Source organism: Scylla paramamosain, chromosome 3 (genome assembly GCF_035594125.1).
Source record: "Scylla paramamosain isolate STU-SP2022 chromosome 3, ASM3559412v1, whole genome shotgun sequence".
In the NCBI taxonomy this organism is placed as follows: domain Eukaryota; kingdom Metazoa; phylum Arthropoda; class Malacostraca; order Decapoda; family Portunidae; genus Scylla; species Scylla paramamosain.
This window is the reverse complement of record NC_087153.1, coordinates 6,384,350-6,405,986: the sequence shown is the minus strand read 5'-3', so window position 1 is coordinate 6,405,986 and position 21,637 is coordinate 6,384,350. Positions and strand designations below refer to the sequence as shown.

General features: G+C 34.4%; 1 protein-coding gene across 1 annotated transcript in view; it reads right to left on the bottom strand.

Annotated features, from left to right (window-relative positions):
- Positions 1-785: 785 nt before the first annotated feature.
- Positions 786-21,637, bottom strand: part of LOC135089659 (ras-specific guanine nucleotide-releasing factor RalGPS1-like) — a 103,918-nt gene continuing 83,066 nt past the window's right edge. The window contains 13 exon segments of the mRNA XM_063985547.1: positions 786-1,842; positions 2,233-2,427; positions 3,278-3,419; positions 3,936-4,136; positions 13,905-13,976; positions 14,659-14,720; positions 14,764-14,884; positions 15,348-15,573; positions 15,668-15,810; positions 16,186-16,349; positions 17,320-17,421; positions 17,613-17,763; positions 18,363-18,550. Coding sequence (XP_063841617.1) covers positions 1,693-1,842; positions 2,233-2,427; positions 3,278-3,419; positions 3,936-4,136; positions 13,905-13,976; positions 14,659-14,720; positions 14,764-14,884; positions 15,348-15,573; positions 15,668-15,810; positions 16,186-16,349; positions 17,320-17,421; positions 17,613-17,763; positions 18,363-18,550 — 1,917 coding nt within the window. The 3' untranslated portion in view covers positions 786-1,692.

The window sequence follows — 21,637 nt, the reverse complement described above, 5'->3', positions numbered from 1 at the left end:
CCTCAGCCCATCTTTCTCCATTCAGTTTTACACTTGCACACATTCTTGTCTTACTCCTGTTTCTCTTGCTTAGCCCTCCCTCTATCCTCACATAAGCATTAGCCTCCCTTTAAAAATCCTTAATTTTCTCTAATACCTGCCTTTTTGCACCATAAGGTTTAAGAACATTCCAAAGAGAATCCCTATCAACCCATATGTTTTCTTCCTCTTAGGTCCATCACAGCTACATGCAATTTAATCCTTTCCTAAGTCTTCCTCCACTTTCATTTATCTGATATCTGATCTATGTAACATTTTTTCTTATACCTTTCTTGTTCTCTGCTAAACTTTACTATACTAGCTAATTTCACCTTGATACACAAGTACAATAACTGCCTTCTGTCACTTACTTGGAACATCAATGTCCTTACAGTATATAAATGAATTAAAATAAATAAAAATAAATAAATAAATAAATAAATAAATAAATAAAATCTATAAAGTAAAACAAAACAAACAAATAAAATACTAAATAAATAAATAAAATAAATAAACAAATAAAAATCAATAAAAATGAGAAATAATATAAAGAATAAAATATGTAAATAAAAACAATAATAAATAATACTATCTAAAAATGGAAAATATATATACAAGCAAGTAAATGAATGGATAAATAAAATGAAATTGTTGAAATAAACAAGGAAAGGAGAAAAAATGTAAATAAAATAAGCAAATAATTGTGAATCTTCATAATTGTATCTTTAACATTATTTTTCTAATTTTAAAGAAAAATTCAACAAAACTTTATGAAACCTCATATTTATTTGTAGTGGACTGACATTGTAATCATGTATCATAGTAATTTTGCTTGTACACTTCATAATATGCAACCCTTTTCTGTTCTATCATAAATAATTTATCTGTGGTGTTACACATGTAAACACATAATTCCTTTGGCAGTTAGGACTGTAGCAAGACTAGATTTATGTTTCTCTGACCATGACTGGTACTTTTCAGCACCAGAAACTACCAGCATGACTAAATTCTAACCATCCTTTAGAAACTACTCTTCTGTACCCTCCTTGTGATAACACTCCTTCAGGACCAATGACAAGCATGGAATTGTCTATATGATGAATATTTGGTATTTGTCTCCATGTATAACACAAAGTGCTATTATTCTGGCTGCTTCCAGTCAATACTGGCAGAAAACTATAGATGTAAATAAGGTATACATAAAATTGAAGAGAGAGAGAGAGAGAGAGAGAGAGAGAGAGAGAGAGAGAGAGAGAGAGAGAGAGAGAGAGAGAGAGAGAGAGAGAGAGAGAGAGAGAGAGAGAGAGAGAGAGAGAGAGAGAGAGAGAGAGAGAGAGAGAGAGAGAGAGAGAGAAATAGCTGAGCTCCTAAAATCTATATGAAACTATATACTCCAAGCTCTTCCTATATCTATTTGAATATGAAGAAGAAAATTACCAAATATTTTTGCAAATAAAACATTTTGCTAACTGAAGCAAAGGAAATACACTGCTGTTTGTATGCAAATCTTTCCTCTGGGTTTCAGGGTTGATTAACGTGAAATACAAATAAATATCATATACAGTCAAGAATATTATTCACTTCCTACTGTCTTGAGAGAGAGCATACACTTATTTATGCTCATTCTATCATTACAGCAAAGTTTCACCACTTAAAAAATGCAAATATGATGTATTATTCAAATGTCATCAAATTTTCTAAAGAATCTGGTGGTATTTGAGTGTTTTCTGAGAGAGCTTGCTGAAGGTTTGAGATCCAGGATTTGGCAGCAGATACTGAGGGAGCCCGAAACTTGTATATTGTAGCCTTGGCTGGGTCAGAAAGCTGTTAAGAAAGAAAAACAAAATATTATATTATTATGCCAACTACTGCCACAGGCTTAAACATTATATGCTGATTTAATGATTTGATGGTTGTTGCCTAAAACATAAGGATTTTAGAAAGCATGATCTTGTATTCCCTATGTTTTAATGTAAAGATAATATATTAACATAGACAATTCAAAATGGTTGTAATTTCTATGACTGTAATGGAATTTACAGAAAAAGAGCACATGAAATGTCAATGTTTTCAATGGTTGTAATTTTATATCAAAGCAGTACAATTTTAAGTAACATGAACTACAACACTAATTAGATACCTGTCTCTATTTCAGCCCCAAATAATGCCCTCCACCAACAGCAGGCAAGACAAACCACAAGAATAAGACATTACCAAGGAGTATACCCTAACCTGGAACACATCAGGCTGGGATTGTGCATCATGTGGACCAACTAACACCAGCTTTCCCTCTGATCCAGCCAAGGGTTGTAGTTTACATGGGGATGTTTTGAAGTCTGCTCGTTCTTGACCACGAGAGGTGAGACTCTTTGGGTGGTAATACACAAGTGCTCCTCCCCATAACTGGACCTAGAGATATAAAAAGATCTAATTAGTAATTCAAATTATGAATGTATCAAATTACCAAATTAAATTAGTATGAAAGAAAATAAGTGAAAAATATATTTAGAGAAAACATGTATCTATTACACAATGAAAATTACAAAATATAGAAATAAAATAGACCAAAAAGAATAACTATGTATGTGTATGCCAATTTATAAATTGACTGTTTATATAAAACAATCCCCATTAAGTACTTTTACTGTTTAGGAGAAACAAGTACTATTGAGCACAAGCCTGTGTAGACAAGACTGACCTTAGAGTACAAAGGAACCAAGCTCATCACAGTTGTTTGAGGACAGTTTATCAAGATGTTTGGTATTTTGATGATATTTCAAACTACCAGGAGACCCTAAAGTAAAAACAAAGATACTACAGCTTTTACATCTACCTACATCCACAAACTCCTCAAAAACATGGTTTTGTTTTAAATCAGCATGCTTTGGCAACAAATTCATCTGCTCCTGTTTCCTTTGAATTACGAGTGAAATATTGTACAATGTTCGTTTAGAAATTTGCATGAGGTATTCCTTGGGAAATGCTATTGCAAAGCTAAAGCTAAACCTCCAAACCTTTGACCAGAACCATAATCAGAACGAACATTCTTTATTAGTTTCATGTCCTCAGAGCAAGGTTTTGTTTGACTCAGTTTAATCACCATGGTGCCAACTAAACAGCAGAAATTGCATTTCTGGATCTTTTTTCAAATTAAATATTCTGTTTCCTTGTTGACTTAGTATGAAGAATTGTGACTTCCAGAATGCTGACCTATGGAGGTTTTAGTGTACATCATGCAACACTATGTATACAGACTTACCCAGTATCTATGCCAGGCTGAAACAGCTGGCCGGCGGCCATCCTTGATAACCGTCTTGCGCCTTAGTGGTCCCTGCACACCACAGTCCTCCCCACTCACCTCAAATACCACCTCAGTCTCTGAGTCAGACGACAGGCCAGACCTGTGTATCATACATGAAAAGTAATTTCAGCAATTTGATTTTAAAAATAATATAAAAAAACATTGGATAGTTTGTTTTAGTAAATTTTATGAGGTTCAGAAACACACACACACACACACACACACACACACACACACACACACACACACACACACACACACACACACACACACACACTTCCAATAATGACTACTAAGCTTCTGAATATATTAGAATACATTTGAAACTCTGTTTTACAGTGTAAACACACACACACAAACACACTCCATCTATTTATATATCAAGCTGAGATCCCTGAAAAGGAGGTAAGCCCAGACAAAATTTAATGTGTTGTTTCAGTGTGGAAATAAGAATACAGAGGAGAGAGTTTCCAGTTCCCTTGCTCAATCCATCTTCATTGTCTTTTACAAAGAATAATGAATAAAGTGGCAATGTTCTTTCAACCACAATGTAGCAAACAACTTCACCATTTCCAGTACCATATGAAAACTCACACACACACAGTTTTGGTCTTACCAAGTGCGAGTAAGAGTATGTGAAGGTGGTGAGGAGCAGTCATGCTGAGGAGGTGGAGGAGGGTCTAGTTCAGAGTCATCCAGGAGGTGCCTGGAACCTTGTGATCCCTGAGCTGAAGGACAGCCAGGCTCATGGCTCCCAAGGCTGTTTACGGAGTCACAGCGCATTCCTTCACCTGACCCAGAGCATCCTTTGAAAATACTGTTAAAGAAATAAAAAATATCTTTAAACCATCTTCAAAAAGTTAATGACATAAAAATGCAACCCACTTTTCTAGGCTCTTTTATATAACACTTCATTTTTTGGCTCTTCTTTTCTAAGTTCACAGGTATTACATTCAATTGAATATTCTGTAATTAGGCAGGCTCACCATAATATATTAACAGATTATTATACTCCTGTAGTAAACAATAGTTAACTTGCATACATTAACAAACAAATACTGTGCTACATTATCACATTAGTAAATTTGATTCTGTAATGTTTCAGAAAATCTTTCAGTATTCATAACATAATTAACCTAAGTATTCTTACATCACCCTCTCATAGGATGATTAAAAGTGAGGATGATTATGTGCACACTGTGTTGAACATGCTGTGCTTGCAAAAGCTGTGTTGTCCTCTGGTATTTGTGATAACACATGCTCTTGGTGAAGTTCACCATGATTTTCTCTGTGCCTTCACCTGTTCATGCTTGCATCACTGGGTAAGCATAGTATCAGTGAGTTTCAAGTGTTGGTGTATTTTCAGTTATGTACTTTCAATACATACATATAACAACTGGCTAAAGATTACATGCCCCTTGGCTCCTTTTATCCAGCAGTCTTTCTCAAGTCAAAAAAGCATGTATGGGCAAGAAAATGGTGATGAAACACCAAATGGGAGGGAAGCTGTATTCTGAATTGGTGTGGCTTAGAATAATGGTGTTCCAAGACAATCTAAGTAATTCACGGCTTTTCATTACACAATATAGGAAAGATTTCTAGTTTGCCATCCCCTTCTCCAATTTCCAGAGCTATCTATTTCACAGCACCTTTATAATTTAGTCATCTAAAAAGAAGATAAAGAAGAAAGATAAAAAATTCATGGTGATCAAAGTAGTTCTTTATAACTTTTTATTTTAGAAAATTATGATCAAGCTGAATGGATTACAAAATATCATATGTAATATACAGCAAAATATTTTTAATAGGTACTAAATTCATAGATACTTTCAGCCATATCAAAATTGATAGCTCTTTAAACTGACTACCGTAAAATATATTAAACCCTGAGCAAGTTCACATTATTTTACTGAGAAAGTTCAGAAAACTAGCTTGTATCTTGTAGGTCCAGCACCATATCTTTCCATGTACAGTTTTTTCAAATCTATTACACTGATTACCATTCTTGACATTTCCTACATGGGCATTTCCCCTCTGCATCTTCTCTTCTGTTCCATTATACTGAAACTTTCACCTATTTCTCTGCATCTTCTGTCCCATTATACTGAAACTTTCACCCATTTCTATCATCTCAGCATATTTACTAGTTTTCTTTAAAATATCTTCATTCCATCAAGCTACTTACTATCAACTCCACATATCTAAAACACATCTCACCATTACTTTCCCATCATTCCTACAATAGATTTTCTTCAGGATCATATATATATATATATATACGAGTATATATATATATATATATATATATATATATATATATATATATATATATATATATATATATATATATATATATATATATATATATATATACTCCAATCATCTTTACTATTCAGATCTACAAATGGAAAACACTGCTTCCAAATAAAAGTAAGTATTCATCATGCCATATGAATGTAATACTTTCCCTTTATTTTTTCCCATCGACTTGCTTTTTCATAACCTATAAACAATGTATTGTCCTTACCAACATTGTTAATTACCTGTAAGCAGAGTCACAGCAAGGTCACACATCCCAAGCACTTGGATCCCATAGTATTATTCAATATTTCATAAAGTTCTCATCACACAATTAGTCACACACCCAACAGATGTGCACTGCAGCATCATAGAGAGCATTTGTTAGCAGCCTTGCTCTGAAGCATCAATGGATATATAATTCTTTAAAAAATATATTTTAATTTATCTTCAAAGAACTTATGAAGAAAGTATACATGAATTTGAGCCACTATCATATCTAAAAGTAGCTATCACATAGAAATCACTGTATGATACTATCCATCTTTCCTTCTGAATGCAATATTACTAAGCATAAAGGTGAAGATAAGGCATACATATGTTATGACTGTGTGTGGCCTTAATGTTCATCTGTCTCACTGGTCTTTGAGGCTGTGGTGGATGGTATCCCACAGTAACTTCCAGGTTTTCATAGTTTAGCTTCCCCAAGTAACCATTCATTGACCAACCCAAAGGAAGGATGAACAGCTGGGTGAACTGGGAGCTGAATGCACCAGCTTGAATTCAAAGAGGAGCCCAAATATTCATAGTCAGGTGTGCTAGCCACTGCACCACAGAGGGGCTACATCATTGAACACATCAGTATCATATCAGAGTGAAAACTTCTTGTGTGACAAATATAGTATTATAGTATTCACAATCAGCAAAGTTGGGAGTTTTGCCTTTTTAAAGGCACTCCATGTTTTTGCTCATTTGTCAAGATGACTTCTTGTCAAATAAATCTACAAAAATAATGCAAATCCAGTTATTTTAAGATGTCAACTGAAAGACAATATCCAATTACTGTGAGATTTGTTAATGTGCTGAAAATGTGAGGGATAGTTGTAGCAAATGTAAAATTATAAGAAAAGTAAATTTAAAAAATCAAAAGAAAATAACTGAGTACATAAGATAGATAAATATGTAATTAAATATGTGACAGATGCTGAATCATACAAAATGAGGCAATGTAACTCCTTAAATGCATAAACAGATAAAATCTGAGTAAATAATGGATTGGTAAAAGAAAAAATAAATAAATAAAATAAATAATAAATAAATAAAAAATAAATGAATAATAAATCAAATGAATAATAATAATAATAATAATAATAATAATAATAATAATAATAATAATAATAATAATAACAACAAGAACAACAACAACAACAACAATAATAATAATGATAATAATAATAATAATAATAATAATAATAATAATAATAATAATAATAATAATAATAATAATAATAATAATATCATTATTATTATTAAATACAAAATAAATAAATACGTAAAAATTGAAATAGTTATTATAAATGTATAGGCAAAAACAATGTCCCAGTAGAATTTAATAAAACTGTATCACTTCCAAATATCAAACTAAAGAGTATGAAGTGGTAGTAAGGTTGCTAGAATTATGTTTTAAATTAAATTAATTAGAAGCTTGGACAAAAAGACAATGTTGGAAAGTGTAAGAGATACCAAAGAAAAGTTGCCTAGATGTTGGGTAAGGGAACTGAAGAGGAATGAGAGAACTAAAGTATACAGTGTGTTCATGTCACAAGGTAATCAAGAAATATATGACATAGTCAATGGACAATGACATTGTGAAGAGAATGGAGAAAGATAATGATTTGTTAAATAATCATGATTTAGATGAGAGAATTTATAATTTTTGAATAGGATGGGATGAGTTATATTATGACAAAAGTAAAGGTTTAACAGGGTGGAGTTTGTTGTTGATTTCTGTGACCACAAGGCAGGCAGAACCTGTTTGTGGAGATGGGCATGAATATGGAGGCAGTTTGAGACAGGAATGTGTGTGTTGGGAGCAGGGGGAGAAGAACAAACAAGTGAATCACTTAACTTTTTTCTAGTGATTTCTGCATGGCTGGGAACACAATAGAACATCACAGACTTTCTCTCTATACAGAAAGGTGAAATAGCCATTCCTGAATTTGGGTGATAAGGGATGAAAGTGAGAGGAAGACTGGAAGCAGATAGGAGCAGTGAGTAAGTGAGTAGATCACAAAAGAGCAAAAGGTTTTGTATGCCTTTTGAGCCAAAAGGAAAAGCATATAGTTACTGCTAGTATACTTGCAATGGGAATGAGAAAAAAAATATTTTGAAGAAGAGAGAGGAGATGGGGGAAAACAAAAAAAATTAAACTACTGTAAATCCTAATAAATTGGTAACTTACAATCATCACTGAAGATATATGTACAAGACTGACATTTGACACATTCCAGAAAGAAAGTGACTGAAAGACTGCTGAGTGGATGGAAAAATTATTACAAGGGAAAAGAGAAACATGCAGAGGTGAAGTAGCAGGCAGGAGCGGGGAGGGATTGTGACAAAGTGGATGATAGTGGAACAATAAAACTGAAGGCAAATATGAGAGGAAAGATTTTTACTGAAAAGAGAACAAAAGATGATGGGAATCAAAACAATTTTTAACAACTTCTTGATGATAGAAAAATTTGTAAGATGGAAATTAGAGATGAAAGTCTTTTTAAAAGAAATAAAGTTACAATGATACAGGTGAGGAAGGAGGTATGCTTGAGCACAAAGATTATGATAAACTGACTTGAACATGAGTGGGTTGGGAGACAACTTCACAACTATAATTAAATTTAAATAGGCTAAGAGTGACATGTAGTTGGAAAAGAGTTTTGCAATCTAGGCCCAAGTGATAATAATACATGTAGATGAAGATGGTGCACAGTTGGAGAACATGAAGGGTCTGGTGTTGGCTAAACAAAAGTACATTATAACAGTAATTTACTTATGGATGCAAAAACTGTGGTGCATAGTGTTTGCCTTGAGAGAGGCAGCATCAAATACATCAATATAGTGAGGCTGATGGAAACACAAGCATAATTTAATACTGTACCAGCACAGTGGCCAAGGAAATTTCTCATCAGCTATTGTGGGAAACAGATGGAAATCTGTTGTTTTGATTTTTCTTTCATTACACACACACATACACACACACACACAAAAAAAAAAAAAAAGAAAAAAAGTGAATGCATTGAAAACACAGAATTATTCAGTGCATTACAGTTTTTTACAAAACAACTTAAATTTAGCTTGACATTATGACAAACACAAAGCACAAAGAAAATGTGGAAATACTGTGAATAAGGCGTGGGTGAGTGAGTGTTTGAAAACTTGGTGACAGCAGAGTGTGCAGACTTTCAACTTGTTGCTGGATTTACAGAATTCTCTTATAAACTTGCAATATAACTCATGTATATAAACTTATGCACCACACCTATATCAAGGAATTTATTGTGAACATACTATTATCATTTCAAGAAAATAAGATTTCATACTTGAATTTAATTAAATAGCAGCATTGTATAAAATCCACCCTACAGTACAACAGTACTAATGTGACTACTATTTGAACCACAAATTGTCAGAGTATTTATTCATTCTATTCTCTTTCAAATGAAAGAAGTATATGTGCAATAACATGAAGGGCATGTGAACAATACTGAGGGTCACTTCAATGAATGTTCTGCCTTGCTTTTAACATTTCCTTTATTTTGGGTATGTGCCTTATTCATCATCATTGGCAATCACTGACAATATCATGGTGAATATTTGCATGATTAAAATGATCATGCAATTTTTTCATTAAATAATTAAAACATAATAGCATGTAAACTCTGCCATGTGACATTTAAGACCTTTTTTTTTTTTCCACAATTCAGTATATCCAGCTTCAAGCATTTGTCATTACAACAAGTGATATTTCCTACATCTGGCTCAGATACATGTGAATACCGCTGCATGATGTCCGCCTGTCACAGAGTATTTGTAAACTTTGACCTGGATGACTGTGGAAGAGATGAGTATGGTTAGAGCAGCACAATATACAAATTAGTGGGTAATAGCTTTGCACTACTTGGTTGTAATCACATATGTCATTACATCAGAATTATATATGTAGTTAAAATGCCATTAGTCAATTATGTCAGATTCCATGGGAATATAAATGTAGAAAAATTGTGGGAGCAAATAACTAAACACACACACACACACACACACACACACACACACACACACACACACACACACACACACACACACACACACACACACACTCATTATGACTGAGAAAATAACCCCCTAAAAAACGTTCCCTATAACTCAAATACACCTCAAATATGACTCCACTTTAAAGTAGTAGTTGTATTAAACAGAAAATTGCCATCAGGTGACAAGAGCTAACTCATCTAAGCATGGGATCTGTTTTTCACTAGTATGATGCCAACAGTGATGATAACTATATACCAAATTAATGGACAGCTAATGATATATGACTATATGAACAAACAAGTACATTAACAATGTAATGTATGTATATATATATATATATATATATATATATATATATATATATATATATATATATATATATATATATATATATATATTATATATATATATCTGTTACTTTGACATTAATTCCTCTCAAGAAAGCAAGCATAAAATTTAAGCATCTTTTGTGTTTATTTTTGTTGCTTAATGCATTATTTACTACTGGTGGAATGCTGGCATTATTTTTTAACTTCTGTAGCAAGTGTATGCAGTAAGTAAACTCAACCCACCCAACCAACCAATTATTTCCACACACACACACACACACACACACACACACACACACACACACACACACACACACACACACTAGGCCACTGGCCCCCTGCATGCTAACAGCTCCCAGACTTGGGTCCATAAGTAATCTCAGCATTTCACTAAATAAAAAAAATCTGTCCAAATTATCTGTATCTCATTATGAAATGGAACTTTAACCTCTCAGTAATAAGTAGAGTGTGCCAACAACTATGCTACATTGCCACATACAAAAGTGTAAAAAAAAAAACTCTCACATTTCAACATTAGTATTTGCTAGAGATATTTCAAGAATAAGATGTATGATGTAAATATGTAGATACAAAAATATGTAAATGGGAAAAAAATAATGATAAATAAAATAAATACATACAAAATACAGTTATTATGTTCAGCAAGTGTACATTATTTAAAATGTATGTACTACACACAAAATACTAAAAATGACTCATATCTATGAAGTTTTATATATACTTTGTTACTTCTTTAAAATAAAAAAGTTTTTGCCACAATGAAGACCAAACATTCTTGGAGAAGGAATGTTTACACAAGTTTGACCTGAAATTACTGTGCATATTATGAAATTTAAAAATTAGGAGTCTTTCACTTAATATTATTTAACACTGAATACTTTCCAACATACACAAGTACTTACCTCTTTTGTTCTTTAGCTCTTCAAAACAAAATAATAGAAGAAATCCACATAATTCAATAATGTTTTAGAATAAAAAAGAAAAGAAAAAAAATAAATAAATAGATTAAATAAAAAAAAAAAAAATAGAAAATAATAAAATAAATAAAATAAATAAAAAATACAGTAATAAATAACAATAATAAATAAATAAACAAAAATTAATGAATGCTGTAATTTCTCACACTGTTTTCACAAATGGATAGTAAATAATTTCCAATGGACATATTTAATTTATAAATTTATCAAACTGACACAACTAAGGAGACTATGAAGGTATGTATGTTCATCAGCTATAAGAAACCAAGTCCCAATGTTACAGCAATATTTTTTTTTCTCAAACTGAAATACAAAAGTTAGGACAGCAAGAATAATATAATAAAAGAGTTGAAATTTCAGCATACTTTACATTATGGTATCCGAAATAAATAATGCTAGATTCTGAAATTAGATTCTAGAGAGAAGAGATCAGAAGAGAGAAGAGAAAACTACACAAAACTGGTTTATGTGCCTTACAAATGAATTTTGCTAAACTTCCTTTTCTCCTTACTGAGTACATAAACTATACTCATAAAAGATCCCGACCTGCATTTTAGTGTATGTGTGTGTGTGTGTATTCACCTAGTTGTATTGTATAGGGTCCGAACTAAAGATCATTCCTGTCTCCATTTCTACAGTTATCCAATTTATCTTTAAATTTGGTCACACTAACAGCTGTAACCATCTCCTCACTTAAACTATTCCATAAATCCAAGCATAAATTTTATCTAAAATCTCTCTGTAGCTCCTTACAATCCTCCTGGCTCTTTATAGCTCTTAGCAATTTTGCATCATCAGCAAACAAACTAATATAGCTATTTAATCCTTTCTGCATATCATTTATGTAGATCTGAAACATAATCGATGCTAATACACTCAACTGTTACCTCTGATTATTGTCATTTGTCTGTTCTTCAAATAGTTTTGCATCCAAATTAATATTTAGCCTTTTAAACCTCCTATATTTTCCAGTTTCCATAGTAGGTTCAAGTGTGGAACCCTGTCAAATGTTTATCTTATATCCAGAAATACAGCATCCATCCATCCATCTCTTTCTTGCACCACATCTATCACTCTTGTATAAAAGCTCAACAGATATGTAACATATGATCTTTGTCTAAATCCAAATTGTTTATCTGTAATTACCTCATTTTCTTCCAAATATTACATAATTTCTTTATTACAATTTTGCAGTTTACTTGTGATGCTAGTTAAAGATACTGGTCTGTAGTTTAGTGGTCCATTTTGTCACCTCCTTTATAGACAGGCACTATATTGGTTCTATTCCATTCTTTAGGCACTCTTCCTTCTTTCAATGAACTATTTACCACATTCCAAATTGGCTCCAACCAGTTGGTCTTTACATTCTTTCAATACCCATCGCAGTATGTCATCTGGTCCCATTGCTTTTCTAATATCTAAGTCACTCAAACAGCTTGTAGATTTCATACTTTTCCACTTTAATCTCATATAACCCTTCATTTGACACTCCACCTGTAGGTGCTACAAGATCTGCATCTTTTTTAAAGATGGATTTAAAACTCTCATTCATAATTTCACTTATCTCCTTGTCATCTTCATATGTCCTTCTGCCTCTTTTTAATTTAACAATACTATGTGTGTGTGTGTGTGTGTGTGTATGTGTGTGTGTGTGTGTGTGTGTGTGTGTGTGTGAAACAGTCTATTTATGAAAACAGATGAACTGTTTGATTCTTAGATAGAAAATGAAAAACTAAGAAACAATGGCAGGTATGAGAGAGAGAGAGAGAGAGAGAGAGAGAGAGAGAGAGAGAGAGAGAGAGAGAGAGAGAGAGAGAGAGAGAGAGAGAGAGAGAGAGAGAGAGAGAGAGAGAGAGAGAGAGAGAGAGAGAGAGAGAGAGAGAGAGAGAGAGAGAGAGAGAGAGAGAGAGAGAGAGAGAGAGAGAGAGAGAGAGAGAGAAATCAAAGTAAAAATGAACAAGATTGTCAAATAAGGTTGTAAATGTTAAGATAAGTAGTGCAACAAAAAGTTTGAAAGTAGACATCAAATAATAATAACAATAACAAAAATAACAACCGAAAGAAACAATGCACAAGAAAACATAAAATATAATAAAGGAACAAACTTTGTAAAAGTTTGATGGTATAATAAATGATGAAAAAAAAAAAAAAATAAATAAAAATAAATAAATAAAGAAAGAAAGAAATAAAGAAAGAAAGAAAATGTACATTAAAAAATCCCATTTCTGTCTACAGGCCTCAAATGATTCACACCAAGGCTTCCTTCCTTGGGAGGGTCTAGCATCCCAGGTGAGGAAACAACACTCAGATGCCATCATGATACAAGGTCCACAAAAGCAGGGTGTAAAAGCCAGGTGCAATAAATCATCACAGGAAAATTCCACATTCACATTCACATCCATAACTAATCCAAGCAAAGGTGGTGCCGGTGCCCAATTCAGAAGAGTGATTCATTTGGGTGTTGAATGAGTCCCATGAATACTCAAATGAAAGTGTAAATCAACATTGTAACAAGGATGCTGGTAGAGGGGAGAGATGGGGATGGGATCAGTAGCATCAACCGTTCAAAATGTTACAAAACATAAAATAAAGAGGTAAAATAAAAATAAATAAATAAATCAACTCAAGTTAAGCACTAGTGCATGGACTCACCCGAAGCGGTCAACCCCCTGAGTTTGGGGCTCGGAGCGGTGGAGATTGCGTGGGAGACTCATACTCCGAAATCTAGCATGGCAGCAATGTTTGGGATGAGGGGAGTTTGCAGCATGAGTGGCAGGGTATTGTGATAGGAATAATTAATCTTAGCAAATGTGGGCAAACTGGTGCCTGAATTTACTTCAAAGTGGTTTGTCTAGTGTTACACTTATTGCTTTCCCAGCTATAAGTTTTGGTAAAAAGGATGACCATGGAGAGGAATAATTAGATGACAACCAATTCTGCCCATTTGCCCCTCTAAATCATAATTGGGCACTTGCCATTTGTAATACCAAGCCTGTTTGACTATACTGTATGCTAGAATGGCAAAAAGGGGAATGCTCACTCGCAATACATGTACAGGGGAAGCGCACAAAACAAAAATCAATCCTTACACTAAAACAAACAAAATAAGTGAGACACCACACTGGCAGCCATATCATTGTTTAATGAAGGAATTAGACAGTAAGTAAAACATGATTATATTGATGAAAATATTCAATAATAAAAGTGTATGTATAGCTTAAAAGCTCCACAAATAACAAAAATATTGTGAAGGGTGCACCAGTAATCAACACAAATTTTAGATTACAATATTTTTTCAAAAATTCAAACACTGCAGTGAGGCAACCATAAAAAAAAAAAAAAGTTTGACTATATATAAATATATATATAAAGGACCAGGAATATAAAATGTTAAAATTCAACTCACTTAGTTCCTAGACTTCGTGCTTTCCGGTGTGTTGGGACAAATTTGGTCTTGAGAACCATGTGCTGGGCAGGAGTGTGTTGGGGGAGGAGCTGGTGGTCGGCCCACACCCAAGCGGGAAGAGGGGGACACATTGAGAGAACTGATCCCTCCAGCAGCATCAGAAACACTGTCCTTACTTGCACTATTGCTACTACTTGGAGTATTGGGTTCCAACTGTAAGGATAACCTGGGAGAAGAGTAAATAAACCATTTCAGTAATGCATATATTTACATAAGGTGCATAAGAAATCTAATCATCCTTATACCTTGATAATAAAAGTCTAGGAATGAAAGAATATATTCTACTTTCCTAAGCACAAGGTAGAAATGAACAGGGAATTTTGCGATGCTATTACCATTGGATAACCTTTGATGATTTGTACCATTTGTTGTGCATACCTCTAGAGGAACAACAATTGACAAGCTTTACTAATTTGATCCACATCTTTTAATGTATGAATAAATCCTGAATTTACAAGTACGTGTAAGATCTTTCCAGAATATGAATGACTTTGTTTAAAACTGCAAGTTTCAAACTGGACTGAGCTTTAATCAACATAAAAGACTTTCACATTACGAGTACACATAAATGTTCATATTAATACATAATTAATGCATGCATAATAATAATACATGCATAGCCAACATACTTGTAGTGATCATCTTCCACAAACTTCTGAAGTTCCTCAATATATCTGACAGAGGCAAGGTATGCCTGCACATGCTGAAGGTGTGGAAGTGCAGAATAATCTGATCTCTGGTAGTCTGCCAACATCCTTAATATGTTGTTCATTTTCAACTGCCGCTGCTCAGACTCCAGACCCCCAAAATGTGGATGAGCCATATCAATGTACACAAGGTCAGTGAGGAATAAACCTGTAGAAAATTATGCAAACACTGTATTAGTAAGTCTTCCCTAAGTGGTTGATATTTTTTATCTAATACCGTCATTATGCAACTACTTTCTTACCAAGATAAGGAATCATGGGCAGCTTGAGGCTGGATACATGGCTACGTAGCTGTTCCCAGTTGTTCTTGTCACTAAAAAGTTCAGTCATGCGCTCAAAGTGTTGGCGGTCTTTGCGAGATAGAGCAGCCCAAGTCTTTGTTAACCTAGTGGGAAATTGGGAGATTTGATATTGCAAGTTTCATGAGCACATCATCCTTTAATTTTGGTCAGTTACAAAAAAAAATATATAATGCTGAGAGATATAAAAGTTGCACTGAAAGAAACTGATAAGAATGGTTCTTATAAATCATTGAAAACTGTGAATTGCATTGATAGTACTTTGTTAAAGAAGAGAATGGGAGAGAGAAAAAAAGCTTACAAAAAGCTGCTAGAAATCATTCTTACAAATCATTGCAAAGCGTGTGTGAATTACAGCAACATCACTCTGCTTGTCTTTATTAACTAAGCCATCAATGTCTAATGGACTACCTATAACTGCTACTTATAAAAAAAGAAAATGAAAAACAGTCTGACATTACCTATAAATTGGGGCAGACTGAAGAGCACTGACAATGGCAAATTGTGAATGGAAGTTGTGAAGTTCATTGAGTTTTTTAGCAACCTTGATAAAATGTGTCATCATCTCAGCTCGATGCTTCACACCCCCAGCATTCAAGATTTCTCGCACTACCCAAAAGCTCACCTGAAATTGGAGATGAAATTTTAATGCTCTACAGAAAAGGTGGTTTTCCTTTGACTTGTTCTCTCACTAACAAGAAGTGAGAGAGAGAGAGAGAGAGAGAGAGAGAGAGAGAGAGAGAGAGAGAGAGAGAGAGAGAGAGAGAGAGAGAGAGAGAGAGAGAGAGAGAGAGAGAGAGAGAGAGAGAGAGAGAGAGAGAGAGAGAGAGAGAGAGAGAGAGAGAGAGAGAGAGAGAGAGAGAGAGAGAGAGAGAGAGAGAGAGAGAGAGAGAGAGAGAGAGAGAGAGAGAGAGAGAGAGAGAGAGAGAGAGAGAGAGAGAGAGAGAGAGAGAGAGAGAAACGGAGAGAGAGAGAGAGAAACGGAGAGAGAGAGAGAGAGAGAGAGAGAGAGAGAGAGAGAGAGAGAGAGAGAGAGAGAGAGAGAGAGAGAGAGAGAGAGAGAGAGAGAGAGAGAGAGAGAGAGAGAGAGAGAGAGAGAGAGAGAGAGAGAGAGAGAGAGAGAGAGAGAGAGAGAGAGAGAGAGAGAGAGAGAGAGAGAGAGAGAGAGAGAGAGAGAGAGAGAGAGAGAGAGAGAGAGAGAGAGAGAGAGAGAGAGAGAGAGAGAGAGAGAGAGAGAGAGAGAGAGAGAGAGAGAGAGAGAGAGAGAGAGAGAGAAACGGGGAGAGAGAGAGAGAGAGAGAGAGAGAGAGAGAGAGAGAGAGAGAGAGAGAGAGAGAGAGAGAGAGAGAGAGAGAGAGAGAGAGAGAGAGAGAGAGAGAAACGGAGAGAGAGAATACAAGTAACACATAACTATAACTTATTGATCAATTTCTATATTATAAAAATGTCAATAATAAATAAGTCTACCTTTAAGACTGAAGAGAAAGTAAAATCTAACCTACACAAACTTGAAAATTATTGTGACTTGCTAGATATCACTTTGAGCTAAGTTTCTGCACATATGAAAAGCTGTGCTGTATCAGTAGTGCACTTACATGATTAAATCTACGGGTAAACTCAACAACATTTGGAGCAGATTTCAGCTTGTCTTTTTTGGTCCACCCACAAGAAGTGAGTTCTTCAGGGTGGTGATTGACCTGCAATAGAATAAGCAGAATATAGAGCTGCAGTTGTAAACACAGATCTAATTCCTAAAAATTTATTTAGTAAACAGCTAAATTTGATTTGTTACTTTTTAACTTTAAAGGCCTCTAAAACTTTGCATAAGGTCACTTTTCTCATATCTGTTAGGTATCCATAACCTAGGCACGTTACCAAATGCGGAGGCCTACTTGAATACTGGGAAGTCCATCCGAGTGATCTGGGTTGCAAGGTCTTCAGGCAGCACACGCAACACGTCCAAAACTGGGGGAGATTCTGTATCCTTCCCTCTAGCTGGCAAACTTGCTGACTTGTGGCTATGGATTCTTGGTAATGTTCTACAAAATTTTAAAAACAAATAATCAAAATAAAGAATACCATAATTAAAAAGAATAACCTTCCAACTGTTTCAGCTTTTATGGATGTATTACACAATCTAGTTCTTTTCTGCTGCTTTAAATATCTTGCCATGGGATAAGCTCATTATTCAAAGATAAACATCATGAAAAATGTTTTGTTCTTGCATCACTCATCTGTTTTTTTTTTAATCCTCATGATAGTGTTTTGAGTACAGCTTCAATCTAAGTAAGCATATATTGGATACAATTTATGCACAGTAGTAATGTCTCACCAATTATTCCTACCTGTAGAGCTCTTCTGCCACTGCCTCTGCTATATATTTCCTTAACAAATAAACCTGAAGTATTGATCTTTAAATAAAAGGTGTTACAAGATAATCTAATTGATTTATTATCCCTAGATTACAAGTATAATATATGAAAGTGAAACTATTATCCCTGTTTCTCATTTATATACTTTCTCCTTATCATAAATCTCCTTAAAAATAATCCTTTTGAAATTACATTAATTTTTTTCAATGTAAAATGGTACAATAGTTGTCTTTATTGATTCTTCAAGCACATCCACACAAACTTACCCGTAGCTATATGCTGTTTTTGTTAGTGCCTTCATGCTGTCACTTGTATCGTAGTAGGATTCTTGAACTACCTTTCGATAAACAGAGGATGGCGGAGAAGTACCACGAGCACACATTGGCATGGCCATGCTCCTCCCACCCCCACAACCACTGCTGCGCTCCTCATCATCATCACTGTCCATTCCACTCTGAAAGACAGCAAGGCACCATGACAAATAGACCCACAAAACCAAATAATGATGGCAAATGTGTTAAAATTTGACAAATTTATTGATCTTAAAATAATCTATTTGGAGGTACACTGACTTAGAAAACTTGGTGAAAAAGTTCTATATATGATTTGTTGAGTCAAGTCCAATGAAAACCGTGTGGTAGAAGAATTTTGGGTTTCATTAGCAATATGCAGTTTTCAGTGTTGACATTTGTGCCAAAATCATAGAAGCTGTTTTTATAGATCATACATTCAGTGGACCCATTATCTGAATACTGATCACAAAGTCACTGAAGATTATCCTGTACAAAAGTGAGTCTGAAAGACTGTGATAAATTCAAGAGTGAAATGTGTTACTGGCATACTTATCATAGTTCAGGTGAGTAACTGCAAAGACCAGTCAAACAGCACAGTAAATTCATTAGGTATACCTCTACTTAACTCCACATTTCTATGAAAATAGTTTTTTTGAAAGTACAATCTCCTTTTATCAAATAAGGGCCTAATTGTATTATTTTAAGAATGAACACTGATGAAACTATCATCATTATTATCATTATGACAATTTTGCAGCTTGAGAAGATAGGTAGTAATGGAAACTCATAAGACCAATGCATAATCACTTTATGAGTGGCCAAACAACACTTTGTTGTTACTAGGTAAATCAAATGCATTTATTATACAATTACATTGAATAATTTTCTTCCATATGACTGACCAAACTGTCTTTAACTATTCCTGAATACACTGGGGACACTGCCATGTCTGTCTGTTATGCCATCCTGGAGGAGAGATAAATTTGCCATGAGAGCACAGTGGCCCTCACCAGAGATTGGAACCCAGATCAGGAGAACAAAGTGCAACACCTTAGAGAGTAGGGCCAAAATGTTTGTCAGGTCCTCAGATTATCTTGGGAGTCTTTGTAACTTCGATCTAGTTAAGTACCTGAAGTCAAGAATAAAACATTACAGTGGTACCAAATTTTCTTTCCTTTTAGACACTCCATTTTTTATTACAACTTGATTTATGAAGCTACCAGTAGGTTTTCTAATGCACAGAAATTTTAACTACTTTCAAGATTCATAGTCATTTGTCAGCACTTCCTGTTAGCAGTTGAAGCATAAGAAGAAAAAAAAATTGATATATCTGCAGCCTTGTATCCCCCATGCAGGGGATTAAAGTAATGGAACTGGTTGAGGGTAGTCCTGTGATATCAACCTTTATTCTTGTGATTTTATATGAAATTTTAATACTTTGGTTGTGATGGTCTTGTTACATCACCATCATTACTACAATAATCACTGCTTGTTAACAGTACAGGGAAGAATTTTACCAGCTTTTCCACAAACATTAGTTCCTTTATTTCTGTTTTCAATTTAGGCACAATTCAACCTAACCAAATCTTTGATTTTTCCATAATTAATTAGCTCTCAATGTGTGGCTGCTGAGCATCACCTTGTCCTTTGTCTTCTCCACCTTTCAAAAGTAGTTCTTTCCAGCAAACAAATTTCCACTAAATTACTTTTGGTACACAAATGAGTAGTACAGGAGAACCAATTTTATTCCATATATGGTCATAATGCATTTGATTCTCCAGTCTCCTTTCCTCTGTTACTTACTACATTGTTGTACTTATATTTACTATTAGACTGATCACTTTAGATATTATCTACATAGAGGTATGCCTTAAGTTTCCTTCAGTCATTTAAAGGAATAAGTCAGGTAATATCACCTGGTATAAATATGAATAGAATGACTAAAATGACACTCAGACATTCATGTCCAAAAACAAGCCCATGATCTGTCAAGGAAAATATCTAAGGATATGAAGAGGCATACCAAAGTGAATCAACACAAGATAAACATTAAGCATACAACTTTTGTAACAGAATATATTAAAAAAAGTGCCATAGAAAATACCACAGACCTTGGATATATACATAAAAAATCCAAATCTAACCCCAGGTAACTGTCCCATCCACACATGAACACAACAAAAAGCTAAAAGGTTCATGCAGATCAATTAACATTCTTAACCACTGAGGCAAAAAACTGGAGCAACAGTGCACAAAGATGAGAGACTTTCATTTCAAGCCTCACATGATTTGTTGTTGGAGGAGAAAAGAACATAAATGAGTGATCAACAAAGCATATGTGAAAACAAAGCTTAACACTCATCTTGGCAAAGTTTCTGAAAATGTTTTTGACTGGACACCATACCTAGACGTAACCAAAGTCTTGAATGGAGTTGATTGTAGTGTAGTCCACTACCTATAAAACTGTGAGGAGGAAATTTTATATAACACATGCACGAATGACATATATTTAGGGTGACTTTCTACAATTCAGTTTTTATGTACAATGGCTGCAAAAAAGAAGAAAAAACTTACATGCATCCCCTGTGAAGTCTTTTACTTGCCTTGCTAGACAACAATAAATGGAGAAAAGAGTTCTGGCTAACTGCTAACTACTAACCCCAGCACACACCAGTAAGCCTATCAGTGAGCTGTGAAGCTCTGGTGGAGAAAATAGGTAGGTATACATCTTTCAGCCCACTATTTGCCACAAGAGAGCTTACAATTGCACACATACATATCATACATATAATATGATGTTGACAATATTAGGAAGTCTTGCATTTCAACCCAGTTAGAAAAGGGAATGTCTATGACTTATGTAACTGCATATGTACAGGTTTCCACCCCAAATTATCTACCACCCTACACATACAATGGTGACGTTGCCACCCAGTGTGACACTGAAGAAAATCAGGGCTCTGGTGTACCTTGGATAACTACACCAGGGCAAAACAGGATCTTCAAGCATGAGGTAATCCTTGATCAAACTGTAACAGCTTCTATACTGAAGAATAAGCAACCACACTTCATAGATATGGCAATGAGATCATTACATTGCTGGAAAAAAAAGTGTGAGATGAGATCCAGCAATAACAAGGACTTGTAAGAGAAATGGAAGGAGTTGTGGGTCGACATAGATATCTGCTATGAGTTCATGCTTCTTTAAGCATGTAGAATTAGTGGCAAAGTGTGGAATTTTTTTCCCA